Source organism: Anguilla anguilla, chromosome 5, assembly GCF_013347855.1.
Source record: "Anguilla anguilla isolate fAngAng1 chromosome 5, fAngAng1.pri, whole genome shotgun sequence".
Lineage (NCBI taxonomy): Eukaryota > Metazoa > Chordata > Actinopteri > Anguilliformes > Anguillidae > Anguilla > Anguilla anguilla.
In genome coordinates, this window is record NC_049205.1 from 66,072,306 (window position 1) to 66,096,405 (window position 24,100).

At 42.6% G+C, this 24,100-nt stretch overlaps 1 protein-coding gene and 4 long non-coding RNA genes across 7 annotated transcripts in view; 2 read left to right on the forward strand and 3 right to left on the reverse strand.

Moving 5' to 3' along the window:
- The first annotated feature begins 1,732 nt into the window (after nt 1-1,732).
- Nucleotides 1,733-6,003, forward strand: LOC118227084 (permeability factor 2-like). Its single transcript, XM_035417208.1, has 4 exons — nt 1,733-1,916; nt 4,864-4,996; nt 5,130-5,216; nt 5,535-6,003. Exons 1-4 carry the CDS (start codon nt 1,856-1,858, stop codon nt 5,545-5,547), a joined length of 294 nt encoding a protein of 97 aa, XP_035273099.1. The 5' UTR covers nt 1,733-1,855; the 3' UTR covers nt 5,548-6,003.
- Nucleotides 6,004-8,001: 1,998 nt separating this feature from the next.
- Nucleotides 8,002-9,251, reverse strand: LOC118228326. Its single transcript, XR_004765453.1, has 3 exons — nt 9,168-9,251; nt 8,540-8,840; nt 8,002-8,355 (listed from the first exon to the last, which is right to left on the reverse strand). It is a non-coding gene; the product is annotated as an uncharacterized LOC118228326 (long non-coding RNA).
- A 1,338-nt stretch (nt 9,252-10,589) lies between these two features.
- On the reverse strand, nt 10,590-12,603 carry LOC118227000. Of its 2 annotated transcripts, XR_004765138.1 has the most exons (4): nt 12,065-12,603; nt 11,121-11,168; nt 10,874-10,979; nt 10,590-10,783 (listed from the first exon to the last, which is right to left on the reverse strand). It is a non-coding gene; the product is annotated as an uncharacterized LOC118227000 (long non-coding RNA). The 2 variants fall into 2 exon arrangements; XR_004765139.1 differs by lacking the exon at nt 10,874-10,979 and having other exon boundaries at nt 12,065-12,589.
- A 931-nt stretch (nt 12,604-13,534) lies between these two features.
- LOC118227002 lies at nt 13,535-23,246 on the forward strand. 2 transcript variants are annotated; one of them, XR_004765142.1, is made up of 3 exons: nt 13,535-13,774; nt 22,458-22,575; nt 23,132-23,246. It is a non-coding gene; the product is annotated as an uncharacterized LOC118227002 (long non-coding RNA). The 2 variants fall into 2 exon arrangements; XR_004765141.1 differs by lacking the exon at nt 13,535-13,774 and having other exon boundaries at nt 22,438-22,575.
- The window catches only part of LOC118227001, a 1,927-nt gene continuing 709 nt past the window's right edge, over nt 22,883-24,100 (reverse strand). Inside the window, exon 2 of the long non-coding RNA XR_004765140.1 lies at nt 22,883-23,272. This is a non-coding gene — a long non-coding RNA (uncharacterized LOC118227001). The remainder of the gene's footprint in view (nt 23,273-24,100) is intronic.

The window sequence follows — 24,100 nt, forward strand, 5'->3', positions numbered from 1 at the left end:
TGACAAATTTAAGAGATGCTTCAGTTTCTATAGTTGGACTTTAATAGACAGAAAAATACTCTGGAGCTTTTCACTGACCTGTGCGAGTTACTATGTATATAATAGTATTAATTAAATCTGGAGCGTTACTCTTCATTTGAGCTGAACAGACCATTTTGGGTGGGTGTCGCACATTTTTTCGCAAGCCCAGTTCAATTGACACAAGTGGTTCTTCCATCTCCTGCCCACACTCCCACTCCAAATAAGCAAAAAACAAAACAAAAAATAAGTTTTCCCAGAGCAGGGCCTTGTTTCACATACATCTCTTAAACAATCTGGGATAATTTGATGCATATCTATAAAATGATCTTAAGTTTTTTTTTTTTTTTTATTGAAACATGAATAGCGAATTGATTAGTTAGTTCAAGACTGAATTATCTGGGATAGCTGCGCACATCCACTCTGATATAAAGGGAAGATGAATTGCTTGCCAAAAACAGGATCACGCTCCTTAAAATAATGTTGGTTTTTTATTTTGTTTTAGGTTTGTAGATTGTTTATTAATGCCGTCGCGCCCTCTGAGCTCACCTGTAATTCTGAGCTCACATGTAATTCAGCACATTTCACTGAGGTTAGCTGAGATTTCAGCCTGAACTGCAGGTGTCTGACAGCAGCAATGGCGGCAAAACAATCACTGACATTTACATTTCATGTAGCTTACAGAAAATATATCACCAAACTGCTTCATAGCACCTTAGGACGGAGTGTAGCACAGTGGGTAAGGAACTGGGCTTGTAACCGAAAGGTTGCAGGTTCGATTCCCAGGTAGGACACTGCTGTTGTACCCCTGAGGAAGGTACTTAACCGAAATTGCTTCAGTATATATCCAGCTGTATAAATGGATACAATGTAAAATGCTATGTAAAAGTTGTGTAAGTTGCTCTGGATAAGAGTGTGTGCTAAATGCCTGTAATGTAATGTAAATGCTTTTTCCAGGTTGAAAAGGCTAAATTTCATTATACGTGGACTATTGCCACTCCTTATGATTTACAAAAAAAGGCAAGTATGGGCAAGTTCTTTCAGTAAATCTGAACAGAAAAATACATGACATTGCAGTACTGATTCTGAGAAAGCTTCAGTTCCCACCATTGATTTCCTGTTTCTGTTATTCCTGGTAATGAACTGGGGCTATAAGCCACAAATTCTTTCAACAATAAACATGTGCAAAAGATTATCTGTGTGTAGATCAGTGAAAGATAACTACTGCTCTGTGTGAATGGCTGACATTACAACATGCCTGAACATGAGGGAGAGAGCTTACACCAATGTATGCGAGTCATGCTAAATGCTGCAGGCGGCTTTGTATTGGCACAGATTGGTGCAATCAGAGGCAGTACGTTCATGAAGGATTTGGGCTTGTAACATGGAGGTTCAATGAACTGGTGACTAATCCCTTCACTAAATATCAAAGGATATGGCCATATCCCTATTTCATGTACGAAAAGTATTATGTATTTACAGTATATGAATTTAATTCATTCATTCATTAATTAAAAACCTGATACATGTTATGGTTTTCTTGTGTATTTTCTAGGTTTATTTTAATTTTAATTATGCGATTTACATTTTTAAAGTCTGTGAATAATGCAAAATTATGCTTTCATGCTTCTGTGGTCAACTTGCGAAACTGTGACAATTCCAAAGTCTTGCACAACTTCTCTTGACTCACTTCCAGGCACTGCAGTTATAAGATCCGAATGCTGTGGATGGCAGCAGATTCACCCTCCAAACAGGCGAGAGCAAACTGCTCCTAATCTGCAAAAACAATTTTAGACTCAGGCATTTGAACAGTTAAGGTTCCTCAAGAAAGAGAATTATGAAAAGCACAATCACAGCTGCCATATGCCTGGTCTTCCTGGCCCCTCTCAGCACTAAAGGTGAGACTGGGCTGAACTTTATTACTGAGTGAGTGAATGAGGGAGAGAGTGAGTGAGTGAGTGACCGATTGAGTGAGTGAATGAGGGAGAGAGTGACTGATTGAGTGAGTGAATGAGGGAGAGAGTGACTGATTGAGTGAGTGAATGAGGGAGAGAGTGACTGATTGAGTGAGTGAATGAGGGAGAGAGTGACTGATTGAGTGAGTGAATGAGGGAGAGAGTGACTGATTGAGTGAGTGAATGAGGGAGAGAGTGACTGATTGAGTGAGTGAATGAGGGAGAGAGTGAATGAGGGAGAGAGTGACTGATTGAGTGAGTGAATGAGGGAGAGAGTGACTGATTGAGTGAGTGAATGAGGGAGAGAGTGAATGAGGGAGAGAGTGACTGAGTGAGTGAGTGAATGAGGGAGAGTGTGATTGATTGAGTGAGTGAATGAGGGAGAGAGTGAGTGAGTGAATGAGGGAGTGTGTGACTGATTGAGCAAGTGAGTGAGCGAGGGGGAGAGTGATTGGGAGATACAGCGAATGCATAAATGCTACAGTATAGTTGGGATGGCAGGTATGCCATCCCGCCAAGTTACTCACTAATAATTGTCTACTACTTCTCAATTATTGCTTTTGCACCATATCTACCAGCCGTTCCCCGAACTGTATTATGACGTACCGTCTGCACGTTCAATTGTTAACCAGCTACAATATTGCAAAGCCATATGGATTCAACGGGAGCTCTTCTGTGCTAACTCGCCTGTGTTCTTCTTTAAAACCACGGACAGGTTTGCTAATTATATTTCACGCATTGCATAGCTATGTCATGGTGCTGCCCTAACAAAGTGACAGACTGGTAAACCTCCGGTTGAACAATTGAATCCTGCCTCGTCCTCAGGCAGATAATTTCCTCTTTTACACTAACGTTCTCTTACGCTTACATTTGCTTTACCAAAACTCACTCATGGCCACCCATATGCATTTCATGACGGCAAATGTATTCCTTTTATTAAAAAGTTACACCAGTTCACAGCTGTGCCATTTCTACCAACTACATTTCTTCACTTGGCTACTGTACAAAACCAGCAAACGCCACGTTTCTACATTCATGTTACCTCGCCCTGTTCTCCATCTAGCCACATATAATTACTACGTATGTACGTTCTGCAACTCCCCATTAAATCATTACATTTAAAAACATGATTCACTCATAATTATAACTACTAGTACTGAACATGAAAAAAAGAACACAGCAGTGCAATAGATTTCACACATTACTTAACTCTCCACTTTAACAGCTGGTGCTTTATAGCGACTGTTATATATACCGTTCCATAAGGAATATAAGCTCGCTCATGGTCACTCCATTTACTTCGCACTATACTCCGTGATCATGTCAACCTTAACCTACATGCCCATTCTGCTAAAAACATATTGTTTCAACTACGCAATTTCATATGCGTCTGCTCCTATTCTCCACTATCATGTTTTCCGGTTCTAGTTTAGCAAAACAGCGAAGAGGATTCCTACCTGCAGATAAGCCTATCAAAATAAACCTTACAAACACTAAAAGTGCATCTCCACGAAATAAGACAACGGAGCAGGACAGAAGGCTACACAAGTTGCGACGTAGGGAGTTATAATTCTACGGGCTTGCTGATTCTTTTGTCAGTCAAGGCTCGTTGGATGGACGTCAAATCCGTGAGTACATACACTGGCCATATTTCATATGCGTTTGATACATTTTACACTTATATGCCACCGCACCCTTTGTCACAGCCACTGTTTTACATATATAGCAAACCGAAACTGCTAAACAGTACACGCTCAGACTGTACAAATTCACACAAGGATAGCCATAATCCACAACTGTTTCTTACAGGGTCACTTCGCATTTCTCACTCTCATAATAAAACGCTTTGCAAAAAGAAATGATCTCATAAAAAACACGTTTTCAACGTACAAAAATGCCAAGTTACTCAGAAGTATTGATATCAAAATGATGCCAAGTTACGGTACTACAAACAATACAGGCTCTCTTGTCTCACCGAAATGACATAAGATGTATTTAAAAGCAATGCTACCCAATATTTCCTCAATTCTTTCAAGTCACTTGGCCCTGTGTGTATAAGCATGCACTACATGGACAGGCCAAACTTGTGTGTGGATGGCTCTCTCACAGTCAAGATTGATTGAATAGGCGTGTATGTGTCCAATTTGTATTGGTATGTATGTATTTCGCTGCCCAGCCTTTCTGTTGCATGAATGATAGTATGTTTCTTGGTATAAGTGTGTGTTCGTAAATGTGAATGTAACATGCTGCGAGGGAAATGTCCCCATGGGGACAAAGAAGTTCTCTATGTATGTATGTACAATATGTATTTTACATGCAGTATTTATTGTACGTAGCAAATATACAATAACTTGCACATGTACTCAAATTCAGTTCAGAAGCAAGTACAAACATGTTTTCTGGAGAAATATGCTTCCTATAGTTACTCAGCAGCAGTTTTGTACATTAATTTCAATGTGTTCCATGAGGCAATTCGAAATATTTGACTCTGATCTGACAAAGTTTGCATGATATTGTAAAATGGTAAGATTACAACACACAGGGCCAAGTGACTTGAAAGAATTGAGGAAATATTGGGTAGCATTGCTTTGAAATACATGTCATTTTGGTGAGGCAAGAGCCTATATTGTTTGTAGTACCGTAACTTGGCGTCATTTTGATATCAATACTTTTGAGTAACTTGGCATTTTTGTACGTTGAAAACGTGTTTGAGATTTAATATACTCTGCACTGCTGTAGAGACTGGTTTATTATCTCTTTTACAATTGGTTGTTACTGACCCAATTGGTTGTTACTGTTGCTCTTATCCAGAGCAATTGGTTGCTCTGGATAAGAGCGTCTGCCAAATGCCTGCAATGACCCCTGCTCTCTGACCTTTGACCCTGTGCAGGAATGAGTGTGCGGGGAATAGGGGTGGATCTGCAGTGTCGTTGTATCGAGACGGAGAGCCGACGAATGGCGAAACTCATCCAGAGTGTGGAGCTCTTCCCTCCCAGTGCCCACTGCAAGGACACGGAGATCATGTGAGCATCACTCCCCTCCCCTGACTGTTCTCTCCCTCTTTCTGATTCTCTTGTAGTACCACTCTGTGTGTGTGTGCGTGCGCGTGTGCGTTTATTTGAGTGTGTATTGAGACTCTCTCTGTTCCTCCTGTAGTGCCACTCTGAAAGGGACTGGTCAGCAGATCTGTCTGGACACCACCGCTCCCTGGGTCAAAAAGGTCATAGAGAAAATCCTGGCCAAGTAAGTCCTGACCAATCATACACATGCAATCGTGCTCACCAATTTGGAAATGACTAATCTCAGAAACCACTTCAGATCTCACTTATGTCCTGACACACTCCAAACACAAAATGTGCTGCAGAGCTCACCAATTCAGTGATAACTAATGACACAGGAAAGACAAAGCTCACTAATTAAGCAATGACCAATCACACACTGAGCTGTAGAGATGTAAAATGAAGGCCTGATGAATAAAATGAATGATGGAATTTATGTAAAGAATGTAATGCAATCTTTTTAGTGAAAAATAAGTCCAAATTTACATTTTTATTTTTACAGCAAAACAGCCTGATCCTGGAAGATTTGAAATCTGGAGTGTGATGTAAGATGTATTTCATGCATGCAGTGTGATATACACACAGAAGTGTATGTCAGGGACACACTTTTAACCATATGTGCACACAGGCATGGGCCCCTCATCTGTATAAACAAATAGGACAGCCTTCTATGTATATGCATTTTCATAATAAATAACAAATAAAATAATGGAATAATTATCTGTTATATACATCCAGGTACTCACATGCACAAAATTGCATGCATGTATAATTTTGTGCGCGCACACATGTTCCTATGGATGGCATGAGAAATATGATCCTAAAACTTATGGACACAGTTGCAAGTTCCCACATTAAATGTGCAACTTTTGTGTCAGTGTGACACTTTTGTTGAAAAATGTTATGAACTCTTGAAATTTGCATTCTAGGATAAATACAGTAATTGTTTCATTAAATGAAATTCAACCAAATCAGATACCTCTGTCTTTTTATTTAAATTAGGGCTGAATTAATTGTGTTAATTTTATGATCAATAAAGTGATTTCATTTTAAGATTCAAAATGCCTTTTTTTGGTACTGATGGATAGGAAATCATGTTAATTCATTTCTCATAGCTGAATTACTGAGTTTTAAAAATTTTATGATCAAAAATGTGAATTCATGGAAAAATACATAAGACTATATAGTCTTATGTCAAAAATGGGTCAAAAGTGGCACCTATTTCCACTCTTAGGCATTAAACTCAGTATGGACTGATAAATAGATGCAACGCCTCCCGCTCTGCCTGATGGACGTGACACCTGAGTACTTATAAAACCCACAGGAGACACTTCATTAAGTGCAACATACTTATCAGGTCTTAGCCAAGTTTCAGTCAGACACAGTACAGTGAGATTATGGTCTGTGAACTATTCGTTAACAAGATCTGCTTTAGGAGCGAGTGATCTAACATTTAAGTCAAATTTTTAAGAATGATTCACTATAGGTAGTAGCAACGTGACGTTTTTAATAACAGTGATGTTGTCCACATTAATACCAGGATTAGCTCCTCATTTGGCATCGTTGCGTAGAGCAGACAGTCTCAATATAATAAATACGAGTTTCTAGTTCAGAAGTATCAGTTAAAAGGGCGGAATGATTACCGCGAGATTGCGCTGGTCATTCACAATGCCTGGCTGGGCATTATACTCACATGTTCAACTTCCATACTACAGTCTAAGGAGTTGGAGGGCGAGTGGGCAGGGGGTTTGTTCTATATTAACTTTTCAAAACTGTTTATTAACATTAAATTATTGGTTTGCTATATTATTTATAAGGTTATTGTTTCTTAAAGACTCCGTTACATTTTATAGTTTAATTAACCATTTGACGGGAGGATGAATATGGGCCGAGTAAACAGCAAATGATTACCGCGAGATTGCGCTGGTCATTCTCGATGCCTGACTGGGCATTATATTCATCTCCATACTACAGTCTAAGCAGTTGGAAGGTGCATGGGTGGGGGGGTTCTTTCTATAATAACTTTTCAAATAGATTTTGTAAACATTTATTACGATTGAGTTACTTGTTTGCTAGATTATTTATTGTTTATGAAAAACTGCTCAGTAGAGGGGTTGGGGATAGAGTAAGGGTTAGGTTTAGGGTTAAAAGTCAGGACTGGGGTTAGGGTTGGAGGTCAGGACTGGGGTTGGGGTTGGGGTTAGGGTTACGGCTAGGGCTTGGGTTTGGGGTTCCTGCTAGGATTGTTGTTTGGGTTAGGGTTGGGGCTAGGGTTATGGTTCAGGCTTGGGCTAGGGTTAGGGTTGGGGTTGGGGATAGTGTTGGGGGTTAGGGTGGGTACGGTTAGGGGTTAGGATTGGGGTTAAGTGTTAGTGTTGGGGGTTAGGGTTGGAGTTAGGTTAAGGTTAGGGTTATGGGTCAGGGCTGGGGTTAGGGTTGGGGTTAAGGTTGGCGGATAGGGTTAGGTTTAGGGTTAGGGTATGGGCTAGGGCTAGGGTTCGGGCTAGCATTAGGGTTGGAGTTAGGGTTAAAGGTCAGGACTGGGGTTGGGGTTAGGATTTTAGGGTTCGTGTTAGGATTGTAGTCACTTATTTTGGTTTGTTGATGTTAAGATAATTTTTTTTGTAAAGTAAAAAAAAGTGTTTAAAATTTTAGGACACATCAGTAAGGTACCTCAGGATCATCAGTTTTTTCGGCCTTTAAACCCTATACACCCTCCTCCGAGGCGGCCAGCCGGGGTTGATCAAATCCCGACTTGTGTCCCATGCCCAGTTGTGTTAGGGTCCTAGTTTTAGGCCAAGAAATTTTTGTTTTTGCTATTACAGATTATTTATTAGTCTTGATATTAATAATATTTCTTTAAATGTTTTTCATTAATCGATAAGTTGAGGTTAAGAATTGTTATTTCCTCTAAGAAAAAATATTTTTTAAATTCTTATCAAAATGCTAAAAGCAATTATTTTTTAGTTCTATTCGAACTCGACAATTTAGGGGGTGTGAAGAAATTTGAAAGAGTCCAAACTGGATTTGGTAAGTCAGATTCACGTATGTAGTGCAAGATGGTCTGGTGTGTGGGTGGTGCTAATCACCGATAGAAAATTGGGCACCATTTAAGGTCTGTGGCCCCAGACCACCACACCCTGCGTGCTGTCCAAGTAGACCCAGGGGGGCTGGATACTTACCTTGCTAGACCCAAGTGGTTTTTGTTAACACCGCTAGGTAGCCCAACCACCCGAGTCAAGCCTGAGAAGGGTCTACATCTTGGGGCCTGCTCCAGTCTCCCCCAGATCAGTTATGAGCGATACATACCAGTCTGGGTTAACCTATAGATGGGGGCGATTAGGGAATTAAAACAAAACAATCAGTGGGTAAAGTGACAATGGTATGAAATGGGGAATTACAATTGGGGCCCCGCCAGGAATAGACTGTGGCTGCATAGCTACTAAGACAGGGATCGAGAGCCCATGCAGTCATGGAGGGGGGGGGGGGGGGGACAACAATACCCACCTATCAAGAGCCAGCCCATGTAAAATGGGGTCTCAGCTAATTGACAGGACCTGGTTGCTCCTACTAGCTGGAAGCAGGCCAGAGCATATTACTTCCCAACATATCTTTTTAGCCACTGCACACAATGATTGTTGAGGTGGACAAGATGTGGAAATTATTCTTTTGTGCTGAATTAAATGGCTGGGGTAAAAATGTAGTCTCCATGGGGCACCGGTAAGAATGCATTAAAAATTCTGTCTCTTCAATAAAGTTGAATACAACCTGCTTCCTTTGTCCTCAGAGATGGTATGTGTGTGTGGTTCTATAAACATACAAAACAATGGCATTACATCAATCAAAAATGTACTATAATAATAATGCTCCATTACCAGAATTACTATTAACATACATAAAGGGAATTACATGCATGTCATTCATGTCATTCACACATTTAATTAACAGTGAACTCCAATATTACACAAAAGCAATATGAAGCTCTGAAACTAACCAGTACAATGGATCACAATTATCAGCGAGTAACACTCTCAGTTTAAGATAATAATCAGAGTAACTGACAACAATGAATAAACGTAACGTATTTACGCGAACTTATATTCGAATCATTAGTCTAGAATAGAAGTAAACTCACATACTGATGCACGCACACGGGTCTCTGACTGACGCTGTGCAATACTTCACCTAGAACAGCAATATTTCTAATATTCAACAATGGATGCTGCAGATTCTGAACTTCGCTTCTCCTAACTTTTCCTGAACTGTGGATCTGATTGTGTCGTCGCTACTACTTCGCGTTTCAGGTAAGCGTATCTTTACTTAATTTGTTCCTGCTGTTGTTAGTTAGAGAACATAGTTGTGCGTTAGTTCAGATAGTCTCTCTTTAATTTGTCTCAGCTGTTGCCAGTTAGAGAACATAATTGTGCGTTAGTTCAGATAATCGCTCTTTAATCTGTCTCAGTTGTTGTCAGTTAGAGAACATAATTGCGCTTTAGTTGAACAGTGTATGCAGTCACGTGATACTGCTAAATAGCCCTGTATTGTCTTGCTAATAGCAAGAATTTGCTTCATTTGATGCTATTCTGCCCTAGCGAGCTCAGTGCAATTACGTAATTGCCACCCCCTATTTTTAAACTCCAACTGGGGCTGCCAGAGGCGTACGCAGTCTGGTCGTTAGTTTATCATGTGTTTAACCCTGATTCCCTTGTGTGCATTGCCTCGCTCCAGACGGGCCATCTACCGTAGGCGCAACATATCTAACCTGGTCTACCCACCCCTGTCCACATCTCATGAACTCACTGTTGTGGGTGGACTATGGAACTGTCAGTCAGCTGTCCCGAAAGCTGACTTCATTACTGCCTTTTATGTCTATATGTGTGATATGTTGTTTTTATCTGCTGCTGTAACACCCAAATTTCCCCACCTGGGGATTAATAAAGTCTATCTTATCTTAGCTGAAAGAAAGTCTCTTGACTTCCTGGCTCCCAGAGTAACCACAATTGCAGTAGGAGAATTTTAACGGATTGTTAATTTTTCTTAATTGTGCATTTGTTGGTCTGAGGGATTACTTATCCTGACAAGAAATGGCTGTAGATGCCATGACGAAAAAGCCACATATTCACATAAAAATGAACAGTTTGTTAGAATTCCGGTATTGCATTTTAGCTTTGCAAACAACGTGCCAAACCGGACAGGATAGAGTTTGAAAAGCACTGGTCTGCAACATCAGTAGCAAGCAATCACTGCATTCTTAATTCAACATAAATCCCCACATTACCACTGAAACAAGCAGAGAAACACTTTGCAGGTTCATAAAGACAGAACATCGATTACAGCAGGGCGAAGCATGATTAAATAATTTTTTTTCTGCCAAAGTAATGTGCGCTCTGAGGATCGACCCAGATCTCTGACACGTCAGGTGCTATCATAGAGAGAAAAAAGCAAACTAACAGAAAAGTAAATCAGGAATGTTAAGTCTACCTTTAGTAAAAGGCTGGTTGGAAAAGAAAAAGCAAGCAGAGTAAAAGACCAGTACAAACAGTGAGCCTGAAGCTAATTTAGGTCATTTTCATTTTTATTGTATATAAAAGTGAAGACAGCATTTTTAACAGTAAGACTTCTGGTAGCGAGGGCGGGCTCTGGGTCCAGCAAACTTGTCGGACCGGGAGCGGCGGGAGTCGGCCACCAACAAGGTCCCGCGATACTGGATCAGGATGTCTTCGATCTCCTTCTTAGAGGTTTCAACCACATCTGGAAACAGACGACAGCAAGTCAGCAAACCAGCTGTAACCAGGGAGCCCCATCTCCTGACTCTGTAACCAGGGAAGCCCATCTCCTGACTGTCAAACCAGGGAAGCCCATCTCCTGACTGTCAACCAGGGAGGCCCATCTCCTGACCATCAAACCAGGGAGGTATCAGGCAACATTCCATGCCTCTTGTGTAAACCTTCAGCATGAAAATATTGAAGTATTTTAAAGGCCGAGCAATAGCAATTTTCTCTTTGAAGCTCTCACAGGCATAAGCGAACATGAAAAACACAGACAGATACAGAATGACAAAAAATGAGAAAATGTGAGGGCGGCTCACATTTCTGGTAGCGTGCCACAAGAGATCTGGAGACGGCCTGGCGGATTGCTGCAGAGAGAGAGAGAGAGAGAGAGAGAGATAGTGGAAATTGTGATCTCAGGGGTCACATCTCTCCTGCATCCTGTCAACAATCAGGCTGTTAACAATCATTCTGATTATCAACACATTTTATAAAGCAATAACTGTGACAGACACCTACAATACAATATAAAGCTTGCAACACCCACACCCTGGACCACACTGACAAAGTTCTCGTAGGCGGCAAGATTCTACTTTAAAATGGTACATATGACATGTTGATTCAGTGAAATTGTAGCTGTGTGCAACAGACTCCTTGTGAATGCGTGCATTACTGGAAAGTACACAGACTGTCACGCTCTCATGCCGACCTCCCTGACAGTGTGTCTTTATTGGACACCGAATAAATAAAATAAGAGATGCAATGAAAAGTCTTGTTAGGGTTATGTCTGTATTACTTAGGTGAACACATCTCACACATCCATGATAATTTTGGCGTAGCAAATAACGTTAGGTAGCTACCTAGTAAGTGTTATGCATAGGAGTGGCTAACAACAAGACTAAGGTGGTCATAAAATTTTTCCCGACCGTGAAGAACGCCTTACTCGTTTACATTTTGAATAGATGTGGCTAGACTGGCTAAATCTATCGTGGTTTCCGTGGCAGCACTGTCGACACAAGCAATATCGGAAGGGAATTTTGACTAGGTAGTTAAGCAAAAACTTGAACGACAGCTAAGGCTGATATATAACGGCGGTTAAGAAAGCATGTTACAATGTTGTAGGTAGAGAATGAAGAGCAGATGAAGCACACAGCATTACCCAACGTTAGACAGATAGTTAATGTTAGCGACCATGTACAACGGAGGCTAGTATTTGAGGTTAATTAGCATTAGCTAGTGAGTCAGTTAAGAGTTGTTTCCTTACCTTGGTAGTTGCAAAAATACACATGGCATGTAATGAATAGCCTTTCTCCAATTTGCCGGTTGAGTCTTTAGTCGTTGTGAAAATCCTATGAACGCGAGTGATGTTTATCTTTGGGAGCTCCTATTGACAGCGGGTGTAGAAGGTCGCCATTGCTAAACCGGGAAGAACCGAGCAGTACTAATTACGGGAGCTAGCCTGGAGCTATGAGGCTAAGGGCACGTCATCGTTGATGATCCTTGATAGTTTACCAAGCAAGCATTGTAATCGGTGGCACGGTGGCTCAGTGGGTAGCGCTGTCGCCTCACAGTACGAAGGTCGTGATATCGAATCTCGGCTCTGTGCGGAGTTTGCATGTTCTCCCCGTGTCCACCTAGGTTTCCCCAATCCCAAAGACATGCATACAGGTTAATCGGAGATACTAAATCGGCCACGGTTGTGAGTTAGAGGCAGGAATACACTTTGAGTGTATTCCTGCCCCTCGCTCAGAACAAGCTGGGGTAGTCCCCCCCCAGCCATCTTGCTCAGGTACGGTAGATAAGGTAGGGTCGTTGTAATTTGAAATAGATCCATAATAGACATAGTCTAGATCCGTGTTTATTGTGTATCTATGGTGTTTGCCATACTTCCCAGCGAACGCGAGACGTGCAGACGATATGTTTATTGCGTTGACTTATTAACCGGCTACAATATTGCAAAGGCATGTGGATTGAACGGGAGCTCTTGTGCGCTTACCGGCCGGCCTGTGTTGTTCTTTAATACCACGGACAGGTTTGCTAATGATATTTGACGCATTGCATAGCTATGTCATGGTGCTGCACTAAGAAAGTGACAGTCTGGTGAACCTCCGGTTGAAGGATTGAATCCCGCCTCGCACTCAGGCAGATAATTTCCTCTTTTACACTAAGGTTTTCTTACGCTTATATTTGATTTAGCAAAACTCACTGACGGCCACCCATATGCATTTCATGACGGCAAACGTATTCCTTTTATTAAAAAGTTACCAGTTCACCACTCTGCCATTTCTACTAACTACATTTCTTCACTTGGCTACCGTACAAAACCTTATCGGCAAACGCCACGTTTCTATATTTATGTCACCTCGCCCTGTTCTCTATCTATCTGTACGTTCTGCAACTCCCCATTAAAACATTACATTTAAAATCAAGTTTCACCCAAAAGTATAGCTACTAGTGCTGAACATGAGAAAAACACATCTCTCTTGTTACTTAACAACTGCAGACAATAGCGACTGTTATATATACCGCTCGATAAGGATTAAAAGCTCGCTCATGGTTAGATTAGGCCTACTCCATTAACTTGGCACTATGCTCCGTGATCATGTCAACCTACACCTACATGCCCATCCTGCTGAAAACACAACTACGCAATTTGATAATTTCGTCCTAATTTCTCTCACACTGTTGTTATTTCCTCATATGCAAAGCCTGCTGGGACATATGCGTCTGCTCCTATTCTCCACAATCAAGTTTTCCGGTTGTAGCTTAGCAAAACAGCGAAGAGGATTCCCACCTGCAGATAAGCCTATGAAAATGGCTTATAAACCTTAGGAAGACTGAAAGTGCATCTCCAGGAAATAACAGACAACGGAGCAGGACAACAGGCTACAGAAATTGCGACCTAGGAAGCTTTAATTCTACGGGCTTGCTGATTGTTTTCTCTATCAAGGCTCGTTGGATGGCCGGCAAATCCGTGAGTACAACATATTTCAGCTGCGTTTCTGTTGCGTTTAGACGCTTTGTGACAGCCACTGTTTGTATACATAAGATGTATTTGAAAGCAATGCTACCCAATATTTGCTGAATTCTTTCAAGTCACTTGGCCCTGTGTTTTGTAACAACGTGACTCACTGCAACAGAATAGCAGGTGAACTGAGGGTAACGGCTTGGTGCTTCGGTGCTAGCCAGCAAGCTGACAGAGACACTCATTCATGCTAAAGTTGGGTATACATAAGTGCGTTTGAACATGATTATTTACAAGACTACTGTACAAAATCCCACAGGCTATTTACAGTTAAGCAGCGCTATGTAGGCCTACATGCAAACAGTTTGGCTATTTACAACAATAATATACATTTCATGCAACCCCCCCCCCACATTGCTTTGCAGCCCCGCTAGCTAGCTAGCTAGCTTGCTTAGTCTTTGTCAGGATCGCCACAATATTATTTGTGACTGTGAGGCTATGCTAACTACAAATATTGCACTTCGCTTAGCTGCGACGCTAGCTATGGCCTATGTGGAACGTTTGTGGAGCACGTTGTTAATGTAGATTTCTATCTTTCAATGCAAGTGGGAACAAGTTGTAGCGATCCATCGATGTAGTTATATCAGCCATTTGGCTGACGATCGCTGTGTTAATATGGATTCCTTACAATAGAAAAGACGTGTCATTTCATGCCATGCTCTACATGGCCGTACGTTCTTCATATGGGAACGATTAATTTATAAGTGGTCCTCTGGTGCCACCCTGTGGAATGTTTTATGAACTGCAGGTAAGCTGGCTTATTGCACTCTAGACGGCCAAACGGTCATCGCATGGGAACAATGCATTTGTAAGTGGTCCTCTGCTGCCACCCTGTGGAATGTTTCATGAACTGCAGGTGCGCTGGGTTAGGATTTACAAAGTTTGCATGACATTGTGAAACGGTAAGATTACAAAACACAGGGCCAATTGACTAGGAAAAAATTGAAATACTTTGAAATACATGTTATGTCATTTGTGTGAGGCAAGGTAGCCTATATTGTTTGTAGTACTGTAACATGGCGTCATTGTGATATCAGTAGTTTTGAGTAACTTGGCATTTTTGAATGTTGAGAACGTGTTTTTTATGAGATATCATGTGTTTTTGCAAAGAGTTTTATTATGGAAGTGAGAAAGTGTCCCCGTAAGAAACGGTTGTGGATTATGACTGTCGTTGTGTGAATGTGTATTGCCTGATGAATGTGTGCTGTTTAGCAGTTTATACATAAGGGTATACATAAGTGCGTTTGAACATGATTATTCACAAGACTACTGTACAAAATCCCACAGGCTATTTACAGTTAAGCAGCGCTATGTAGGCCTACATGCAAACAGTTTGGCTATTTACAACAATAATATACATTATAATATAATATACACTTTGTCAGGATCGCCACAATATTATTTGTGACTGTGAGGCTATGCTAACTGGGTCATTCTACAGAAACGGTGGCATTTGGAATTGCAACATGTCTTGAAATGCATTTAATTTTACTTAATCAAAACGTATTGTACAATATTAATTAACCTCTTGCCTTTAACAATCCACAAAAATGAAAGCTTAATGTATTTTAATTATTTTTATACATTCACTCAAAGAATTACATTACATATTACATTACATTCATTTGGCAGACGCTTTTATCCAAAGCGACGTACAAGAAGTGCATTTTCATGATCGTAGACAACTGCTGAACACGGGTTCAGTAAGGTACAATTACTTATTTTGTACAGCTATTTCTAGCTGAGAACAATGAACACTATCCTGGTCTAACATCTGCAAAGCCAAACTAGGCAGAAGATTAAGCTAGAGTATTAGGACAAATACAATTTACCAAGAAGTGCAGGGATGGGGCAACATGTAACAAGTGACAAGGAAAAAGGGTTTTTTTTTTTTTTTTAATATATATATATATATATACACAGCATGGTGGTGGTTATTCTAGGTATAATCTGAAGAGATGAGTCTTCAGGCCACGGCGGAAGATGGATAGTGAGGGGGAGGTTCGGAGAGGGACGGGGAGTTCGTTCCACCACTGGGGAGCTAGGGTGGAGAAGCTCTGTGATCCCTTTGGGCGGGTGGGAGGGGTTACAAGACGCCCTGCTGCTGCAGAGCGGAGTGGTCGAGCAGGCACATAGAATTGAGTCATGTCCTGCAAGTAGATGGGGGCTGTCCTGTTGGCGGCAGTGTAGGCAAGGGTCAGGGCTTTGAATCGGATCCTGGCAGCGACCGGTAGCCAGTGAAGCGATCGCAGCAGAGGAGTGACGTGGGAGAATTTGGGGAGGTTGTAGATGAGCCGGGCAGCGGCGTTCTGAATCATCTGTAGTGGCTGTATGGCACAAGCTGGCAGGTTTGCAAGGAGAGAGTTGCAGTAATCAAGGCGAGAGGTCACCGTAGCCTGGACGAGCAGCTGGGTGGAGTGCGTCGTCAGGTATGGTCGAATCCTCCTGATGTTGTATAGGAGGAATCTGCAGGACCTTGATGTTGCCTTGATGTGCTCCTTGAGGTCCAGTTGGTCATCCAGGACCACCCCCAAGCTCTTGGCAGAGTGAGAGGCAGTCACTGTGGTGCCATCAACCGTGATTGAGAGTTCACGAAGCAAGGAGGTCTTGTGCGGAAAGAAGAGCAGCTCAGTTTTGTTGAGGTTGAGCTTCAGATGGTGGCTGGCCATCCAGGTGGAGATGTCAGCCAGGCAGGAAGAGATCTTATCATTGACCAGTGTGGCCGAGGGGGGGAAAGAAAAGAAGAGTTGTGTGTCATCTGCATAACAATGATAGGAAAAACCATGTGAATTAATGACTGAACCAAGAGATCTGGTGTATAAGGAGAACAGCAGAGGACCCAGTACAGATCCCTGCGGCACTCCCGTAACAAGTGGATGAGAAGCAGAGGCAGACCCCTTCCAGGTGACCTGGTAGGTCCTATCTGCAAGATAGGAAGCGAACCAAGACAGGGCAGTCCCGGCAATTCCCATCCCAGCCAAGGTGGAGAGGAGTATTTTATGGTTGACCGTGTCAAAAGCTGCAGACAGGTCAAGAAGGATCAGGACAGAGGAAAGGCGTGAGGCTCTTGCAGTGGCAAGTGCCTCCGTCACAGCTAGGAGTGCAGTCTCTGTTGAGTGCCCAGATCGGAAGCCAGACTGGTGAGGGTCTAGCAGGTTGTTCTGATGGAGAAAAGAGGTTAATTGTTTAAGAACTGCTCGTTCGAGGGTTTTGGACAGAAAGGGTAGAAGGGATACGGGTCGATAATTTGCTACATCGGAGGGGTCTAAGGTGGGTTTTTTGAGTAGTGGGGTAACACGAGCCGTCTTAAAAACAGAGGGAACATGACCAGAGGAGAGAGAGGAATTAACAATAGAGGACAGATAGGGAAGGAGCTCGCTGGAGATAGATTGGAGAACTTTAGATGGGATGGGGTCAAGTGGACAGGTGGTTGCGTGATGAGAGGTGATGAGTTGTAATACATCGGAGTCCTCCAGCATTTCAAAGGAGGTCAGTGTGGCTGTGGGGTTGTCCTGGGGGGTTGGGGGGCTCACTGGATGGGTGAATGAGTTCCGGATTGTAGCCACCTTTCCTTCAAAGGCGGCCAGAAAGTCATCTGCGGAGAGGGAAGAGGGAGGTGGGGGTGGAGGAGGAATGAGGAGGGAAGAGAAGGTGGAGAATAGTTTACGTGGATTAGAGACACATGCGCTGATCTTGGATTGGAAAAAAGAGGCTTTTGCAGACGTGAGGGCAGATGTAAAAGTCGCCAGCAGGGTATGGTATGCAGTCAGGTCATCAGAGGATCGGGATTTTCTCCACTTTCTCTCTGCAGCCCGCAGTGATGTTCTGCTGGAGCGTAGTGACTCGGTCAGCCATGGGCAGGGGGGTGAGGAGCGTGCTGGTTTGGAGACAAGAGGACAAAGTGAGTCGAGGGACTGAGAGAGGCAGGAGTTGAGGGTGGAGGTGGCAAGGTCAAGAATGCTTGTGCCATCTTTTTGTCATTGGTATTACTCATACCAAAAACAACATTAAAAGCTTATCAGAATAGTATTTCTCTATTCAATCTGCACATATACTCAAAGACATAGTAGGTTGATAATAATTTAAAGAAAAATGTTTTATTATTTATTTATTTCAATCAGGTATGTGTAAAGTTGTATTGTGTGACATGTTTTCATTTACGCCATCAGGTTTTTGCTATAATATCAACAATAACCGAAGGACAGTCTCAAATTTGAATGATACTATCCTTAAAATGCCAACTGATAAATAAAGCAACAATCAACAAACACAAAATTATTATAAAGTCAAAAACGGCCCCTTTAATATCAAATCAGCAAACAAACATGCAGTAACACCAGTGACACATTATAACACCAATGACTTGGTATAGTCATCCACCTAGAAGCCTCCCAGTCTGCTGCCTTCCTAGCACTACTTCACTCCTTTGACCTCTCCCTACAACACTCTCCTCCAACCCACAAGGCAGGCAACCTCCTAGACCTGATCTTCCTGAGGACCTGCTCCAGCTCCAATCTTACGGTTACCCCCCTGCATACGTCTGACCATCATTTCATCTCCTTCTCCCTCCCCCTCTCCCCACACCCTCCCTCTCCCCCTCCCATCCCCACTGTCACTGTCCGCCGTAACCTCCGCTCCCTATCAGCCTCTTCTCTTGCTCCCAGAGTGAGTGCTTCCCTCCCCCCTCTTCAATCATTTTCCAAGCTCCCCACTAACTCTGCATCCTCCACCCTGACGTCATCTCTCTCCTCAACACTCGACTCCCTATGCCCCTTCGTCCCTAGGCCAGCACGTTCATCCCCTCCCAGTCCATGGATGTCTGACATCCTACGCACCTCCAGGGCCAGCCTCCGCGCTGCTGAGAGGAAGTGGGACAAATCCAGGGACCCATCTGACCTCTGAGCCTATCAGTCTCTCCTGACAGAGAAGAGTTGACGAGGGTTAGAAATGGAGTTATGAATTTTGGTTTGGTAGAATTTTGCCTTAGCGGCAGTGACAAAAGAAGAGAACTCTATTTTCTCTTCTCTCCTCAGCGTGCCACCTCCTCCACCCCAGTCTTCCTTCCCTGCAGATGACTTTGCAGCATTCTTTGACGAAAAGATTGCAGACATCCGCAGCTCCTTTGCCCCCTCTGCGTCCTCTGCCCCCTCACCCCCTCTGCGTCCTCCGCCCCATTTCTCCACATTTTCTCTCCTCTCAGACACTGAAGTCTCCCAGCTTCTGCTCACCCACCGCCCTACCACCTGCGCCCTCGACCCCATCCCCTCATCTCTCCTTCAAGCAATCACACCAGACATCCTCCCTTTTGTCACCTCCCTCGTGAACTCCTCCCTATCTTCTGGATGTTTCCCCTCATCCTTCAAGAGGGCCCACATCACCCCGCTCCTGAAGAAACCCACACTAGATCCTTCAGTCATTCAGAACTACCACCCGGTATCTCTCCTCCCTTTCCTATCCAAAACACTTGAACGTGCTGCATCTAACCAGCTCTCTGCTTTCTTCTCTGAGAACAACCTGCTTGATCCCCAGCAGTCTGGCTTCAGGCCTGGCCACTCGACCGAGACTGCACTCCTCTCGGTCAGTGAGTCACTCCATGCCGCACGAGCAGCCTCCCTCTCTTCTGTCCTGATTCTTCTAGACCTCTCCGCTGCATTTGACACTGTGGACCACTCTACCCTCCTGTCCTCCCTGGCAGCAACAGGGATCCGCGGCACAGTCCTTGACTGGATTGAGTCCTACCTCTCTGACCGCTCCTTCCAGGTTGCCTGGGCGGGTAAGGTATCACCACCCCGTCCCCTCACCACCGGAGTTCCCCAGGGCTCAGTCCTTGGTCCCCTTCTCTTCTCCATGTACACCAGATCCCTTGGCCCTGTAATATCTGCCCATGGCTTGTCCTATCAGTCCTATGCCGACGACACGCAACTCTTTCTCTCCTTCTCCCCATCGGACACACAGGTCCCTGCCCGCATCTCCGCTTGCCTGAGGAACATACAGAGCTGGATGGACAATCACCACCTGAAGCTCAAGTTGGGAAAGACGGAGCTAATCTTTATTCCTGCTCCAACCTCTCCCCTCCTCGACTTTTCCATTTCCTTAGGGGACACCGTAGTGACATCATCACCCTGCGCCAAGAATCTCGGAGTGATGATGGACAACAGGCTGTCCCTCTCCAAGAACATTGCAGCAGTAACCCGGGCATGCAGATTTTTCCTATACAACATCCGCAGAATCCGCCCCTTTCTCACCACCTACTCAACCCAGCTCCTGGTCCAAGCAATGGTTCTATCCCACCTGGACTACTGCAACTCTCTTCTGGCTGGACTACCGGCATCTGCCACCAGACCCCTGCAGCTCATTCAGAATGCTGCGGCTCGTCTGGTCTTCAACCTCCCCAGACACTCCCACGTAACTCCCCTGCTCACTACCCTCCACTGGCTGCCTGTTATAGCTGGCATCAAATTGAAAACATTGGTCCTAGCATACCAGGCAGTCAAGGGATCAGCCCCAGCATACCTTCAGAAGATATTCAAACCCTACATGCCAGCCAGATCCCTCCGTTCTGCTACCTCAGGACGCCTAGCACCTCGCCCTCTTCGCACCTGCACTTCCAGAACACGTCTCCTGTCTGTTCTGGCCCCACAATGGTGGAATGACCTCCCTGTGGAGGTCAGAACAGCTGAGACTGTGACCCATTTCAAACGATGACTGAAGACCCACCTCTTCAGGCTGCACCTCTCCCCATCCCTCCCTTCCCCCCTGTAAATGACTAAACTTAGGGTTGTAACTAGGCAGCTGTTTCATAGGTGACTTAGTTGATGCGCCCGTCTTAACGACTACTTGTATTTTTATTTATTTTTATTTTTCCATAGATTGCGTTGTTGCCGTTCTCGTTGTTAGTGTTAATCAGTTTAACCATCAGGGTCCAAGTTGAACTATGCGGTTGTTCCCTGTACTTGGACCGGTACTTCTCTCTAGGGGTTTCATCATACTTGTTCCTGGTTATGGTTATACACTTTGTTGTACGTCGCTCTGGATAAGAGCGTCTGCCAAATGCCTGTAATGTAATGTAATGTAGTCAAGGAGCACTGTATTTATTAAAGCAATATCTTTAATATAGATATACAAAGTTCATAATCATGGCAGTTAATCCCCAAACTACACAGTGTAGCTTTATTATTATAATAATAATAATAATAATAATAATAATGATAATAAGCTGCTTGGCCACATTATTGCAGCTTGCAGCTTATTTTTTTTTATTCAAAGCTACACTGTGTAGTATGCATACTATGCTTAAATAAATCCTTGTACTGTGACATATTTTAGTCCTGATATCTGAATTCCAGGTTTGTTTGAATACGCTTGTAATTTCCTATATACATAATGGGTTTCATTCACTAACGGTGTATATGCAAAGATATTCAATTGTTTATTTTGGTTTATCTTTTGATTTTGAATCTTGGTTAAGCAAGAAGCCCTTATATGGGCTTTTCTGGAGCGTGTATTATGCTAATTCAAAATGACCTGCACATGCAAACCACTTTACAATAATAGTGAATGAGACCCAATATCTTCAGTTCTACCTTGAGATGCTGGGTTAACTCCCTGGAGATGATGGGGGGGTCAAGACTGTCTCTCCTGCTCTCATGTGTTGCCTGTGTCTTGCCTGGTTGACTCGCCATGCCTTGCGCTGACCTCTCTTTTCCCTTTCACTGAGATCATTTATGTTCTGTCTTTTTCCTGTTGCTATATCATTAGCATAACCCTGTTGCCTTTTCACTAAATACTCTGCTCTACGTGTAGGGTCAGCATCCCTGCGCTGTCTATAAAACCTCTGCTTCTCAGCTGCACTCAATTTCGCCATACCTGACAAAAATAATAATAATAGGAAGTTATGAAAAAGAAACAATGTGCTATTTTGCTTTAAATACTTATGTTGAAGCTTTTATAAAAGCTCATTTACACAAGAATGTCATTGGTGTTACTGATTGTCATTGGTGTTACCAGGAGGAGTAGTAACACCAATGACGGCAACACCAATGACAATTTGTCGAACAAATGGTTTTTTACAAAATGGACACCGCAGTACCTCAAACCACATGTCTTCAATCATATTAAAATCATTCAAATATATAATTTAATCCATTTCTATTATCTATTTCTAATTCCCCTTCCTATGAAATGACTAACACCAATGACATATTTAAAAGCCTCATGTAGAATTAACACATAAATCATCAAATTTATAACAAATGAAGAGAGACAGCAGACTCACCATGTGCATATGTTGATCACACTTCTTCCAATGACCTCTTGAACCAAAAATTACTTATAACATTTCATTTTTTTTAAAATAAAGGTTTTGTGAGGCAGCAACACCAATGACATGATATGGGGTGACCACTATTACCGTTATATTATTTATAATTTCATTTGTATTTCAGCTTTTTAAGTTCTCCATTCCATGAATGTGACATTTGTGTTTACTTTATGACATTTAAATTGGAGAAAAATAAAATTTAACTCAAAATATGGCAATAAACTTCGATACATGGTCTGAGTGACAAGCAAATTGCTTGTGTAAGGGGGTTTTCCTCTGTAACAAGTGCTTCAATATTAACCCTGTTACTAGAATGGATAAAATCAGGTAAGTATGGACCAGATCAGAAGACAACAGATTCGACTCGCGAGAGAGAGGCGGTTTGCACATCAAGAATGAAGCACACGGAAGCAGGATCTATATTTCAAAGGTAAGAGAATGATTTTTTTTTCTTTTAAATTTAAATTTTCCCTTTTTGGTTCTCTGTACCCTTTGTTTTTATTACAAAGTAGAAAGCATTAAACAACAACAGTACACATATCTACAAAATGGGGAAAGGAAAAAAATACAAGTTGGTCCCAAGCCCTTTTACTTTGTGTCTGTATTTATATTTTCTCTGGTTCCACTAATTTTATTTTTCCTATCTTTATACCTTAACCATACTTTTAGTATTTCTTTGATGTGTTTCAGTTAATCCCTATTATTAGTTATTTGGTTCTAGTATGATTTGTCACTAATTAGATTTTAGGACTTTTATTTTGAAACCAAGACCCTTATGTAGTACTACTGAAAGTACCTATGCAAAGGAAACTTATCACACTATAACACCAAAACACTTTTCTAAAACACTATCTGTGCAAATCAGTTTAGTCCGTGTGGTTGTTGGACCACTTGTTGCTGAGTTCCAGTTTGTAGAATTCAAACTCTTGTCCTACCACCATCTTAGAAAGCACAATTGAACTCTTTCCTTCTCTTTAAGATTTCAGGTCGATCACATGGGTGGCTCGCCAGTCCGCGCGCCGCTGTAGCTCTCCAGGGAAGGCAAGCAGGGCGGACGAATCCAGGATCCAGCACAGCAGTTCAAATCCAACAACAAAAAAACAACTCCAACAAAAAAAAAACCCGGCCTTGCAACACAAAGCCAAAAGACTCATCAGTAGTCTGTACATTCAGATTAAGACATAGTATACACTGTGAACATCTAAATTGTATAACACTTGTAACCTTACATTTACTCTGTGAAATAAACTTGGATAAAGCTTATATCAATTGTCAATCTGTTCTCATTCTGTCAGCATATCTAGATTCTGATTAACTGGAAGTAGAATTAGCCACCATTAGCTCACTCAATTCACTACTCATATCTTGCAGTGCTTCCAAACTCACCCACTGACGTTTCCTCGCAGCACTAGCTAGCTAGCTAGTTACGTTAGCTTTCTAATAAAAGGTACCACAACATACATTCGTTTTAAACAGGGGTCCTCAATCTTATCCAGAAAGGGCCAGTGTGGATGCAGGCTTTCATTCCAACCAAGCGGTTACACACCTGATTCCACTAATCAAAATTCTTAGCAGATTCTTGTGGTTGATTAGTGGAATCAGGTGTGTTACTGGTTGGTTGGAACAAAAGCCTGCACGAACATCGGCCTTTTCTGGAAAAGATTGAGGACCCCAGGTTTTAAATAACATTTAACAAAGAGTACGCCGATGTGGCTGCGATATGCGATTACACAGGAAATACACTTTCAGAACACAACCGGAGAATTTTCAAATGCCCTTCTTCTAGCTAACGTTACATCACATTGTCCCCGCTTCAATATATTTTCAGCTTGCTATGTGGCGAACTGCCTGGTTCGTCTACCACCACAGTCACAAAGCAGGAAACAGCCCTGCTGTTAGCCCGGCCTACACCCCACACATCAATTATACACATTTGCCGGTCTAGCCGCGAGTTG